This window comes from Gavia stellata, chromosome 13 (assembly GCF_030936135.1).
Source record: "Gavia stellata isolate bGavSte3 chromosome 13, bGavSte3.hap2, whole genome shotgun sequence".
Classification (NCBI taxonomy): Eukaryota; Metazoa; Chordata; class Aves; order Gaviiformes; family Gaviidae; genus Gavia; species Gavia stellata.
This window is the reverse complement of record NC_082606.1, coordinates 9,283,378-9,298,073: the sequence shown is the minus strand read 5'-3', so window position 1 is coordinate 9,298,073 and position 14,696 is coordinate 9,283,378. Positions and strand designations below refer to the sequence as shown.

At 40.0% G+C, this 14,696-nt stretch overlaps 1 protein-coding gene across 3 annotated transcripts in view; it reads left to right on the top strand.

The window, feature by feature from the left end:
• Positions 1-14,696, top strand: part of TCF12 (transcription factor 12) — a 174,126-nt gene that overhangs the window by 127,281 nt on the left and 32,149 nt on the right. For all 3 annotated transcript variants that reach the window (XM_059823915.1, XM_059823914.1, XM_059823913.1), the window contains exon 9: positions 14,513-14,618. In XM_059823915.1, the coding sequence (XP_059679898.1) occupies positions 14,513-14,618 (106 nt within the window). The remainder of the gene's footprint in view (positions 1-14,512; positions 14,619-14,696) is intronic.

Genomic DNA, 14,696 nt, shown 5'->3' with positions numbered 1-14,696 from the left:
GTTTTCCCCTTAAAACAGCCAGGTTTGTTTCTTAAGGCTTGAAATCTTGTCTATTCTAACAGCTACATTATGCATGAGGTTCAGTGCATGCATCGATGATCCTAACTCTGGCCTTGCTATAGTTAATCATAAATGTTTGGTTTTAAAATAAGTTATATTGGGAGTCCTAAGATGCCTAGAATTTTTTTTTTCTGAATGGTTGCAAGAGAAGCAGCTCCAAGTTACTATGTATATTTTAATTAGCAACAGGTTGTTCAGTTTTGGACTAATTTTCTGTGAGTTTGACTTTTATCCTCTATTCCCCATTCCTTGCCCTTATTTCAGTGGGGGGCATCAGTTGGGGTCTGTCTCTCCTGTTCAGGTTCCAGTTTTCTTAGAACTGTTAAGAACTTAATCGCTTGTGAAACTTCTGTTCCTCTGTCGAATGTGTTTGAAATTGATAGTAAGTTCCAACCTTGGACAGAGTGGGGAGGAAAGGAGAGACTCGTAGGGCAGTTGCCTTTGCCTTCTTTCCAAAGATAGCAGGTGAAGCTAGCCCCTAAGTAATTAAATGGAAATTAGTAAGAACAATAGAATTGGTATTCCTATCAAAAGCAGGTTTGGGCTTTTACCATGTTACCATTTTTTCAGCAGGATTGAAGCCAACTCTCCGCAAGGAAACTTGTGATACTTGGGTTTACACATCACAGTTGCTTTTGTTGGTGAAAAAGGAACTTTAATTTCTAGTTGCACATAATTAATTGTAAAAGTTTTTGCTGCTTGTTGTGTTTGAATAGACGCATTTAAAATAATAAAACTGTGATAAAAGGCAGTAACCTTTTTAAAGTATCTTGATATTTCAGTCTTGTTGTAGAATACGTTTGACCAGAGGATGGCTCTTGTCTGTTGAGACAGTTACATAATTATCTTTCATATGGTATAATTTTCAGTGATCTGGATAAATTATGTTTATTTTTTATAAGTTCAAGTGATGAGTTACATATGCTTATTGTATATTTGCTTTGTGGCTCTGACAAGTTGGACAAAAATGTATTTCACATAAAAGTTTGTTTTCAGGGAGAACATGTAGTTCATTCAGAAAATCTTAGTGTTAAAATGATCTTTGGAAATATTCTCCTACAGGTATGTTGGTTTATTATTAGGTCGGTATTTCACTCTGCATCGGCTTTCATAATCTCTTTACATACTTTAGAAACAGGCAGTTTATTGTTTTTGACACACAGTACAGGGTCATGAGTGGAAACAATTCGGGCTACAAAGTGCATGTCAGTTCAGTGCTCCTCTGCTGACGGCATGTCTGTCTGAAATCAAGTTTAAAAAATTGGCCCTGTCTCCAGCTGACTTGTTTTGTCAGGCTGAGTCATAAGATTAACCCTTGACTTGTCACCAAGGAAAAATGGAGTAAACAACTGTACCCAGTACAGTATCACTGATCCAGCTATGATTCATTTCACTGTAACATGATTCTCGTAAGAAAACAAATTTCGGAGCAGCTGTTGCTTGGCTTAAATGGGGATTATAAAAATTGCAACCACAAAACAAAAACTTACTTTGGACTTCAGGAGCTTTTGGGATGGTTATCTGGTAGTAGTTCCTGCATGTAGAGTTATTGGTAACACCATCGCAATTTTTTGAGCAGTCTTTCAAATTCTTCCATTTTAGGTTTATTTTTCATCTATGCTGGTGAAAGTAAACTTATGTGGGTTAAAGTTTGATATACTTGATGGAATTGCAGTTTGATCCTGTAAGGTGAATCGATATAGCAAAAGTCCGGTGAGAAACAGTGTTTTCGTACAGTAACTGTAGAGCAGACACAGTGATAAATTTCAAGTATTGTACAGTAAGATTTTATTCCCACTGATGTAACTGAGGGTAGGACAACTGATGCCCTTTTCAGTAAAATGAAATTGTTATCCTTTTGATTTGTGGGGAAGTAACTCAGCAGCAAATTCATTTATTGACTCATTATGGAGGTACCAGTCTTTAAACTAGTTTGTCTACAAACAGACAGAATTTGCAGTGGCGTTACTCAGTTTTATTGATCGTATTGCTGCTGTTGTCTTACCCATGTGATGGTGAGCAACGTCAATGATTTCCTTGTACTGATAAATGTTAATTGTGTTAGTAAATATTACCAGTTAATATTACCTATATATTTTTCATTACAATTGCTCTGTGCAAGTATAGGGCAGTTGTAATGCGGAGAAGCCCCCCTCTCAACGCTACATAGTATAAAGTTAGTTTTTTCTGCTGTGTGTTTTAACATTTTTCCAATTGCTTGTAATACGGGTGGATAATGCTTATTATTTCAGAGGGAGCTTGATCGTGCTCTTCATCTCAGATACAACTATACTGAAAATTGAGCATGTGTGCATGGAGACGCAGTAGCAATTACAACGATGCTGGTGATAGTCTTTAGTTCAAAGAACTGACTCCAGTTACTCTGGAAGTATTTTTAATGATTTAAAAGTTTCTGTGCTTTAATTATTTAAAAAAAAAAGTTCTCTTACTTCTTCAGCTCTTGCAAGCTGAAAGCACCTTTTCCAGTGTTGAGGTTTTTTTCTAAGTTGTACATTAGTCTGAATTAGTGATTTTAATCTAGTGGTCTATGAGAAGTAGCGCATGCAAAGATCTGAAGATCTTTTGGCATATCTCATCTGTAGGGTCCTGAACATTAGTGAGAAGCTTTAAGGAACGGCATTGTTAGCTGCAAAGCAAAGCTTCTTACGGACTCTCTGGGGACTGAAATGGGTCTTTGTGGTCCCTAGGGGAAGAAGGAAGCTGCAAGTCACTCTGCAGGCCTGACGATTTAATAGTCTCTAGTATAGTGATGTTCTTTTTGGCAGCTGCTGCTGCTACACCTTTTGTATTGGAGAAGAGTTCCGTTCAGATATCAGTAGCTTTACTGCATAGTGAAATAGTTCCGGATGTGTAGTTTGACTTGCAGTAAAAATGCAAGTGTTCTTCAGCTGAACGTAAACTACAGGGTGTATTTGCCAACATACTCTGAGCACAGTAGTCTCCTAATTGATTAGAAGAGTTTGCTGAAAAAGCATTTGAAGCTGGAGGTGTGAATAGTTTTTGTCACTATGTGTATATTCTATATCTTTACAGACACTACAGTAGTTATGTCCTGAGATAATGGACATTATACAGAAGACCCACTAAGATTTTTATCTGACCGTAGTATTCCACTGTAGTCAATTTGTCACTCTTGTGGGTCTTTTTAGTTCAGAAGATTTCATTGACACCCAAGGTGCTTGGCAGAATGAACCAAATTTCTGCAACTTGCTTTCTTTCCCTGTAAATTGCTGAATTGAACTTTGCCCATTTTTTCCTTATCCTGAAGTATTTTCCTGCTTTTGTCAGGAGGGAGGCAGGGAGAATTCACAGCATTGGCAGTTGACACAGTTAGAGGTGGAGAAACGCGGTTTTGCTTTAACCTTTTTTTTCCTGGATTGAAATCCACATCTGCCTTATCTGGAGGTCGGTTAATAACCAACTGCGTTCGTATGTAGAAAATAAAAAATGTACACCTCATTAAGAGCTAATGTTAGTTAATGCCACTGTTCAGTGAAGAAAGCAAAAAGACTTAGCAGGCATAGATAACGTGCAAATATTGAGGGCTTTTTGTGCTGGAAGTTGCAGTCTGTTTGCTGTATTGTATAATTCGCCTTTTTGTGATGTGCCCAAGTTGGTGGGGTCCTCCCCCCCTTCTTCCCTTTCTTATATAGGCACAGAATTGCTTTTTTTCGTACAAAAATGTGTTGCACAGCGTAACGGGAGCCTGGGCTCATGTTTCCAAAGGACCATCATACTTTGTGTACCGTAAGGTAAAGATGGATTTTGGGTGATTCCACAAAATGGAAATGTTTACATGATTTTTTGACTTTTTTTTAAGCCAAGCATCTTGTGCAGGTGGTGTCTGTGCGTTAGGGCGGTACCGCCACAGGCCTCCCCGTCCAGGAGGCAGCCTGTGCCCGGCTGAAGGCGCAGGGCCCGGGAAGCGCTGGCTGCCTGCGGGGTTTCGCTGCCCGGGTGCTCCCGCTTTCCCGCGGGACTCGCTCCCAGCAGCTCCCCATGGCTTCGGGAGGCGTTTGCCAAAGTTGGAAGCAACTTCAGGCAGAGCCAGATGGCCGTGTGGCTGGAGCCGCATCAAGCTGCGTCTCCGCTGCCACAAGTGCGCTAATTTAATTAAAACAAAAAGCAGAAGATTAACTCGCTCAGGACGTATCCATTTGCTGTTCCCTTGTAGCTCGCGACGTACTGGGACGCGCGTGCTGACCTCCCGGTCTCTGCGGCGCCGAGCGTGCCGGCGGGCGCGCGTGCCCCCCTCCCTTTGCCGCTTGGCGAAGCCTGGGGCGCGGGCCGCGGCGGGCAGAGGCGGAGGAGCGGGGGGCTGGCGGGGGCCCCGCGCCCGGCCCTACCCCCGCGCCCGGCCGGAGATGGTTCAGTCCTGCTTTGCATAAGTCGCCTTTGAGGCGCTCCATGTGCGCGGGCGGCGCGGAGAAGCGCGCGGGCGGGCGGCCGGGCGGGTGGATGCGGTGGAGAGAGGCGGTGCGCTGCAGCCCGGCCCGCCGCCAGCCTCGCCATGTACTGCGCGTACCCCGTCCCCGGGGTGGGCAGCAACTCCCTCATGTACTACTACAACGGGAAGACGGTAAGGGCGGCCGCCTTTGTTCGGGAGCTGCTGGGCGCCGGGCAGCCGTGCTGGGCTGGCGGCCGGTCGTCGGGCAGATACAAGTTCACAGCGCGGGGGTGCCCCGCGCCAGGCCAGCGCTGAGCCGCGCGCGCGGATCCTCTGAGGGCGAGGGTGCTCTCCGGAAGGCAACCTCTTCCCGTGCCGGCGGTGCCGGGGCGAGCGGTCTTCGAAGGAAACTGCGCCGGGGTTCGTGGGCTGCTTTGTGTAACGGGGGGGAGAGGAAAGTCCTCTCAGTTAGTGCAGAAGCGCCGAGCCCGGCGCCGCGGAGTGCGGAGGGAGCAGCCCGCAGCCAGGCGGCGCTCGGGGCCGGGGCCTCCCTGCCCGCCCTGGCCCCCGCTCGCGCCGGCTGGGCGCTGGGGTGCTGGCAGCGCGGCGCGCACTGCAGAGTGCTCTGAAGTTTGGGTGCCTGCGGCTTGTCCTCGGCGTTTGTTGTCGGTGGGCTGTGGGCTTTTTTACCTCTCCTTTTCCAGCCGACTGCGGAGCCGCCTTCCCCGCGTGCGCCTCAGCGAGTGCCGCTCGGCTGGCTGCTCGCCGGTCCCGGGCCAGGCCAGCGCACGGGCCGCGCTGCCGGGCTCCGAGCAGCAGCACCCGCTGGGCGGCCGTTGGCGTTGCCTTGCCCGGAGCTGGTCGTTTCCCGGGCGTGATTTTTAAGTAATCGAAATACTGCTACAGCCGCTGGGGGCGGGGGGGGGGGGGGGAGCAGGTTCTGAAAAAATTAAATCTATTTTAACTTTCTGGAAACTGAATGGGATGTTTCTGTTTCATGGTTGATATGCCTAATTTTTAAGTTCGTATGACAACAGTTATGATTTTTGTTTATTAAAATTGGCATACAATGGTAAATTTAACACAGTATGTTTTTTCCAGTCTGTTCATGTTGTATGTGGTTTTGGCTTTCTTCTGTTATAAAAATAACATTAAATAGGAAAAAGGGAGATGCTGATACTGATTTTTTTTTTTTTTTTTGGTGGGTTGTTTGTTTTTTGGTTTGGTTTTTTTTTTTTTACTTCTGTTTCTCCTCTCGTGGACCTATGTGAGCTTTGCCTTCATTAGGAAACTTTTTGCCAAGATTTTTGTTCAATGATAATTAAACTATGGATCTTCATATTCATTAAAAGACACTGTGTATGAGCTGCTTGAATAACAGAAGAGATACTGGAGGAGAGGTTAGGGGAATGAGTGAAATTGCTTGGTCTCTATTTCATTTCCTTTGGTATAAATGCCAGCTGTCTTTCAAATATGAAATTATTTTTCTTTCATGTCTGCTCCTAGGCTAAAACAATCTGTTTGAAGTTTTATGTGAAGATATATATAAGACTTAAGTAAAATTAACTATACAATACCCCTGAAGCAAAGGGAATATAACTTGCATGGAGTTTTGATTTTATTCTTTCTAGAGCACAGATCACTCTATTACAACATTTCTCTTTGTTCTTGTAGCAGGGAAAAAGGCTTTGATCTTATTAAGTATTTCCAGGCATATAGTAGATGGAAGTGCTGGTACTGTAAGAGAGCATGGCTTGAAATTGATAGCATGTGCCTGTTATGGGTCAGAGGTGACCTTTATGAGCTTGAAGAGTTAGTAAATAGATGACAAATCATATGATGATCCTATATCATGTTGCTCAAGGTTTTGTGTGGTTTTTTTTACCATCTCACTAGCTTTTAGCATTTTTCTTTCCTAGGGATTCTGCAAGTTGGACTAAATTCCTAATTTAAATATACAGAAGGAGGATATGTGAAGTTGGGGCGGGTTGGTTTTTGTGTTGCAGTTTTTGAAGCACACATCTTGGTGTGTATGCCAAATCTTGGCATGAACCTTTCCATAATGAGAGAACAAACAGTACATACCCTAATTCTGATGCCTTATTGCTTTTATTGCTACTATCTATTAGTACTTGACAGTATGTACCTCATTGCTTGAGTTTGAGATTTTAATTTAGTTTATTGTATTAGATTTTGGATATTGACATTCCTTGATATCTGCTGATGTATATAATATCTAATTTATTTACACACAAAGCAAGTGGGAAATGACATGTAGAAAATGCGTGTTTAAAACTTTTTATTAAGTGTTTTGTTCTTTTCAACTTAAATTTGTAAGCCAGAAGAAAGCTTAAGATTAAGCTAAAAAGAAAGTATCTGAGCACCCCAATAGATGGTCATTTGTGCACTGGCACATAAAAGTTTAAAAATTGAGTCAGGGCTTTTTACTATTAGAAGAGGTTCAGTTTTTGTAATTTCTGTATGTTTTAGGAGGGACACATGAAAGTGAAAAGCAGTGTTTTAATACAAATCCCTTGTTAAGGAGTAATATTTTACCGTTATGTGTAATAGGTGTTATAAAAAAAATATATTTCAAGAATCCTCACCACATTAAAAAGAAAAAAAGATCTTAATCTGTTTTGTAAAGAAAATAAAGCGCTTGCACTGAACTAGAAAATTCAGCCTGTTTTTTGCTTTGTTTTTTCGCTTTTTTTGTCCTTCACCTGTTGATATATAAAAAGTATTCTCAGTTTATGGAAGGCTTACAGAATTTTAATGTAGAGCTTTTTGGAAAAAAAATTACATTGTTAAAATTTGCATCTGTCTTTAAAGTTTTACCTTTTGTCTTTCGTTCATGAGCTATGCTACAGATCAAAAAAAAAAAAAAAAACACCTAACCCCATTTAAAAAAAAAAAGCTGCAAAAATGTTTAGGTGGAAATAATAGCACAAATTTAAATTCTGCTTTGTAAACATTTTGATTTTATTCTTTTTTAAACTAATAATTAAGCAAACTTATTCATTCACTGGGGCATTTTCATTTAAATTTTATAAAATGCAATACCACCAAAATAATATTTAAGTAATAGAAGTTTTATATCTTCTTTGTGCATGAAGAATAAAATACAGACTTGAAAGATTTCCACTTTTTTCAGTTCACCTGCAAATTTAGAAGTAAATTGGTTATTTTCTAAATGTAGAATTATTTTTACATAGATCGCAATACAGTAATGTGTCAGTTATCACCAAAATAAATAATTTTAAGGAACAATATTGATTATATTTTATTTTCTATCACCTATGACTACTATTCCGTATGGAAATAAATTTGTGAGTATATTACATATTACTGTTGTATTCTGCGCATTGTATGGGTTAATTTGATATACCAGTCTATGTATGAGTTTTTTATTATTGAATAAATACTTGTTTTTCTCAGCATAGGCTGAGATTTTATTGAGCCCTTTTTCAAGGTGGAGTTACTGCATCTTTCACAGTAGATTTCTACAATGTCTATTTTAAAAGGGAGAAAAAAAAGTCAGCAGTTATATATTTTGCATATATGTAATGATTTGTGACTTGTTTTTTTGTAGACTAGCTTATATTGGGATTTTTTTTGAGCAAATGTGTCTTTTTTGAGAATTTTGAGAGTGTAAACGGCTATTTATAGATGTGTTGCTGTGTGTGTGCATACATATATACATGTGTATGGGCATGTGTGTATGGATGAATAAATACACACAGGTGTGAGTATATATATGTATATTTGGGTATTTTTTAGTGGAGAAAATGCCTGTCGTGCAGCCATTGCTGTCAGAGCTGCAGCAGAGAAAAAGATGTTAATAATATTGCGTGATGCTTAGATGACATGACAGCATGCCTTTCTGTAGCTGTTACGCAATAAATAACGTACTAAGTCTTTTAACATCAATGTAAAGTGTTTTCAGTTTGTAAATTTTGGAGCAACCAGGTGCTAAAAAGAGCAATGCAATTCTGCTTTTATTAGTATTGGGCTGGTTAGTATACAGGGAGAAAAGTACAATTCAAGCTGTTCTGTACCATATGCTACCCACAGCAACTTAGACAAGGTCAAAGCTAACATTTGTAAGTCAGGACAAATATAAGATCATCTGGAAAATCTCTAGGGGTACATGGCCGTGGACTTTGAATAAAGAGAGGTAGTAAACACTGGTCAGCTGGATTTTTTTCTTTTTTTTTCCCCCCGTTCTTTGCCCTTCTCTTTCTCCTCCCATCCCACTAAAAAACGATGAGTTACAATGCATCAGCCCAAGAGAGTTTTCCCTGCTCCACTCCATTGGGTTGAACTGCCAATCTGCTGAGCAGTGGTCCCCTGCCAGAAGGGTGTCTTGTCTGCAACAAGCTTTATTGATGCTTTAAAGTGAAGGTTATGTCCATTTCCTTGGGCAAATGAAAGCAGCTAGGGATGGGATCAGGTGCTGTATTGGACCGATCCATATTTCTCTAAATGTGAGCACCAAAGAGTAACACACCCCTGTTTGCTCAGTGCATTTGCTTTCATAATCACGTGCATGCGGAAGTCCCTTTTTAGAAATACAGTAGTCTGCGTCGGAGGTACAGAAACTGAGAGTGAGTTCAGAGAAGAGAAAAATAAATGCAAAAGATAGCGGTATACCCACTATTGCATCTTTCTGTGGCCAGTACTGGTGATGGGGATTCCTATTACAGCTAGAATAGGCTTCTGAAATACAAGGAACAGGTTAAGAAACAAGCTGATTAGTTTCAACTTTTCCATTTTTTGTTCCCTTAAAATCTGAATTTAGTCAGGAATTTTTGAAGACGTAGTTGTGTGCATCCTTTAGTAACGGCGTAGTTTGAAGAGTGTGGGGAAGAGATTTTGCTTAGCAAATAAAGTCTAAAAAGAATCTTCAAGCACTATATATGTGTATTTATTTCTGATGTTGTTCCTGCTGCCTTACCTTCTTTTTCCTCCCCTCTCTGCCTCACGCTACAATTTAAAAAATAAAATAAAATCAAAAGAACAGAGCAAAAGGTTTCCATATACTGAATTTGGAATTTTTGGTAAGTTGGCCTATCACTTATTAACATGACTTTAGAATTGTCGTTTACTGGGGAAGAAGCTAGGAAGTATTTGTGCTATGTATCATTGCAGCGGGATTCTGCATTTCAAAAATACCCAAATAGGCATGTATAGCATGCCTAAACTGCATAAACATTTATTTAAGATGGAATTCAGTTTAGCTACTTCAAGGAGTTTGAATTTTATACCATCCTTAAAAATTATGGTGGGATTTGCAGACAAGGCTGATGCTCGGTTCTCTTAAAGGAGTGTTTTATTTTTGTTCTGGGTGGTGAGAAGACTTTTTAAAACGTATGAACCTTTGCGCCTGGTATTGCAACCAAAAAGTATGATTGAGGATACGGTATACTGATCTTGTATACTAGGGCTCTTCATTTTATTGTCTTGCTTAAATATCAACGGAACAAGAATTTGGGCTGGGGGTGGGGTTTTTGGCAGCTTCTGTCTTGCTGTGAAGAGGAGCATGGAAAACTATAGTAGTTACTATTCTACATTCCTGAAGTTTTAGTACATGATTTTGTCAGAAATATAACAAACATGAAAACAAGTTTCCTTTTCCCAGAGCTGCCTTTCAGCAGAAATAGCTTTTGCCACAAAACCTGCAGATAATACACTGTAAAATTTTGCCACATGTACAAATCATTCATCAGTGCGCACTTGCTTAGTGCATGACTGATGCTGATGGAATGTAGATAGGATACTTAGCAAAGTTTACAAGCTACAGAATAGGTTATCCATCTCTACTGGTTTCAAAAAATTCTCTGTCTCCAGTAGCTTGATAAATATTTTCCTGAACTTCCAAGAATTGTTAATAACTAGGCTTAAATGAGTAACATAATTAATAATTCCATAAACAGTATGTGTGATGGGAGCCTTGGTCTTGAGATAGCATGAGCTCATCGGAAGTAAGGTTGGTTGCTTCATTGCTATTTTTTAATCTGCTTTTAACATTAATATTAAATGTTGATAAATATTTAAGAATTTGAAACAGATTACGGGAAAGTTGCCTGAGAGGAAGTATGCCAAGAGGAGGACTCTAAGTGTTATATTTATTAAACGCATTTATAGAATGCGACTTGGAAGTTTTACGTAGAATAAAATTTGGTAAACATAGATCTTCAAATTAATGTTCATGTTATTGGCACTTGTATTAGTAAACAGAAGCACACTGTGTAATCCTTTGATATGTTTTAGATATATTAGATCCACGTAACTTTCATGATAGTGTTCATTGCATATGTTAATCACCAGGGCAGATGTCAGAACTGGACGATGCATTTGTTTTGCTTAAACCTGATGTAGTACAGATAATGTCCTCTCAGCTCTGTTCTGAAGTCAGCTCCCACCACTACCCCTCAAAAAAAATATCTTGGTTGTCATCCTGCTTTTCCCACTGGAGAAACATAAACCAGTTCAGGGTGTGGAAGAGACGGACACGGGTCTCTGACTTGATGTCCTTTGCAACTCATTTGTCCGACTTCCTCCGCGGAGGCTATCTACCCTTCAGAAGCAGTGCAGTGTTAGGATTTGATGTATATTCTAGCACAGCTCCAAAAAAGTTGAGTCCTCCACTTGATAAGTTATGTAAAAAAACTGGTTTTGGCGCGCGTTTATCGGAAGGGAATTTCCCATTCATGATCGGAGAGTGTTTTGCTTGTCAGTGTGGAGACACATCCGATGCCTTTGGGTGCAGTGCACTTAAAGGGATTAGAAGATGGGCTCCTCTTCTACCTGCTAGAGACAGCCCTCTTCAAGGAGACTCTGCCGACAGGCTGACCTTTTAACAGTATTTCTTGTCCTAGCGGGGATGTCAGCCAGGAAGAACTGGTTTGATGCCTCCTGGATGTCACTGTTATCAGTCTAATAGCTGAAAGAGGCCGTCTTAAGCAGCCACGTCATGACTGCCTTACTCAGCTGTTGGAGAAGAGAAAGCCCTTTAACTAGGACACAGGCTGGGGAGCTGCTGCGCAGCCATGCAAGCCTCCTGCGGGCCAGCAGCCTCAGAGGCTACGTTTTGCCGCATAGGGGTCGTAGTGCCGGGCTTTCAGAGTGAACAAACCAGTCGCCCTGATACATTGCTCCCCGACTTAAAAATAAAATTTCATCTTTTTTCTCAGCTTCTTAAATTAAAATATTTGTATTTTGAATCTCATGGACCTCAGGTTAATCTTAGTATATTTTTCTCCTTTGCATTTAAATTTTGTTTGTAGTAACACAACATAAAAATTATGATTAGGTCATTAACCAGAAAAAAACCTGGTGCTCATCTGCAGGTGATCAGATGACATCAGAGGCCTGGTTTTAATTTGTGGGTAGTTCTGATTGTAACGAAAAGAGACTTGCTCCTTTTGTGGAATTGGCTGGCTATTTCCCCACATCTGGAGTTAATGAAGTCTTTGAGACCACATCAGTTGTGTTTTGCCGCAAGAACCCTTTGATCTGAAAAATCTAGACTGGCACAAGTGCAGCTTCATAACATTGCAGCTATGTTTTTGCAAGCTATAGTTAAGATACCAAAACAAGCAGAAACTATATAAAGTTATGTGTCTGTGCTAGGACTTTCATGTAGCTGTTTGGAAGGGCCTCTTTTACGTTAATGTAATTCATAACATTTTTATTATGTTAATGGCTTGTACATACGTATCTGTAAATGATACATTTGTAGGAGGTTTTCAGTTTAATTTCCTCTTGAGATAGTGTTTAATCGGTTTTTATAAATCACCCAGTTATGTAAAATGTTAAAATTTCAGTCCAAAGCTTGTATTTAGAAATCTCATTGATAACGTTACAGTTTAAAAGAAGTATAATTCGTCATTGTAGGTGATTTCGCATTAATCAGCATACATCTCCATGGCAGTGCTAAATGTCATAAAGCTTTGTTTCCACTGCTGTCCTGTGACAGTGATAGATTATCCATCAGCTATAGCATATGCTGCGTTATTCTGCACAACAGAGAACTTGTAAATTAAGCTCAGTTTTGCCGAATATGTTTGCAGTCTTATGGGTGTGAGTATGTGTAATTTGACAGTGACATTTCTGTTAAAATGTCTGAGGCATGGAATATACACGCATTCATCATATATAGTACATACATATGTACTGTTAACATTGCTTATAATGTATTGTTATTCTGACACTCAGCTTTGGTAAGCATCTCTATTTTACATATATTCCATAAATTGAAAACCTGCAAGTAAAATATTGAACAAAAGCTCCCTGAAAGTCTTTCTTTCCTATAAATTTTTCCTTTATTTTGATGTAAAAAATTATGTTAAAACAAGCATGCAACTAAAAGTCCTAAGTTTTCCACTTGACTCCTTTTTATCAGGTGTCTTTTTGCCTGCTGCCGTTTTCATTACATGGCTCGTAAGGACAGCTATGCCCTGGCTTCATTCCTTGTGCCCTTGTCCTGATTCCATCCTACTGTAGTTTGATAGATTTTACTGAAACTCTGTTGATGTAAAACGAGTCTAAGAGAGTGGTCGGTCAGTCCCTCCGATATAAAAGGGTGCTGTCTGCAGGCACATGCCCAGCCATTTGGTCTGACAACAGCAGGCTAGAAAAGCGTTTGGGACTGGGGAGGAGTGGTATTAGTATGCAAATAAAAGCTGGACTTGCCCACTTCACTTTCTCAATATCCGTATCAGAACAATCACCCTCCGGGAGAGCAGCGGGTCTCTCTTAGGGAACTTAGGCTTTTTTGTTGGCCGGCTTGGTTTTCCTGGCCCTCCTCTTGCTTGGTAAACAACGTCCTAGAAAGACAAGGGAGAGATGTGAATGTTGGAAATACATGCCTGTGCCTGTATTTTCATAGGAAGGGATAAAAATACTAACTTTTGAATTTTAGGGCATAGTGCACTTTGTAAGTTGCATTATGTAAGCTTTAAAATTTTAAAATTATTCTTAATATATGCGTTTATGAAGCCTTATGTATTTACAAGTAAGGCGAATGATTAAAAATAAAAATACCACATTTTTTACTTTGTAGCAAAAAGATGCTCTGGTTTCAGTCTCACATTTTGCTATTTTTGCTGCCATATTTGTTAATTTGCTGTTTAAAAATATTTTTCTTTTAACATACACTAGTCATATTGCAGTACTCAGTATATTGACCAAAACACTGGTGTGAAGAAACAGCATTGCCTAGAACAACTAACGTTGTGGGTGGAGTCCTTGAGTCTGTGAATACTGGCTTTGTTGATTTGACTTACTCACTCCTGAATATGCTTTATAGTTCTGCTTAGAGTCACTGCAGCGGAAGACTTCTAATCGTTATGTTTATTTGGCACCCTACAATTTCTAACTTGTTAAGAAAATGCATTGTTTGCAAGTTGAGAAAGGTCATTCCAATGTGGTGTTACACTGAAAAAAGAATGATGCTGGTGTTCTTTAATGCTAGGCCAGTGTGAAAATAATTTGCTCGATGTTGCAGTTTTAAGGTTATTCCTTAGGACTTGCGTTGCATGTATTTTGACTATACAAAGGCGTACAAGTTTCTGAATGGATGGTACAATGGTTGCATTAAAATATTCCCATTTGTCACTGGATGTTCTTTTTCTGATTGTTGGGATGCCAGCTAATTAAATATTCAAACAGGCATACAGTTGTTTTAAAATAAAATTTGTTTGGGGCCCAGTTGTTTTATCTTGCTTTTTTTATCTTGAGCAACAAGTCTGTGCGAGTCATGCACTTAGAAAGCAAAATCAGCATTCAAGCTTTTATCAGGCCACCTGGCTGAGTTGGCACACCAGAAAGTGTGTTGTTAGGATCATTCTACTGTAGTTCCACTGTACTGTGGCAACTTGCTAAAAAGCAAATAAAACAAGGGCAACAAATGCTGCAGCTTGCTACACTGTTCTTTTTTTTTTATTTGTGCTTTCTATCTGTGTCTGTATGATGTTATGGGTTTTTTAGGGTGTGACACCCAAATATTACTAAGCTTTTTTATTGTTCTCCAATATTTAGGTGTATGCACCATCCCCGAGTTCTGATGATTTCAACAGAGAATCTCCAAATTACCCATCTCCTAAGCCACCAAGCAGTATGTTTGCTAGCACTTTCTTTATGCAAGGTGGGTAAAATGACTTTAAATATATGGGTAGATGTGACTTGTCCTTTAGGCAGAAATCTGCAGTCAGCCACTGTTGTA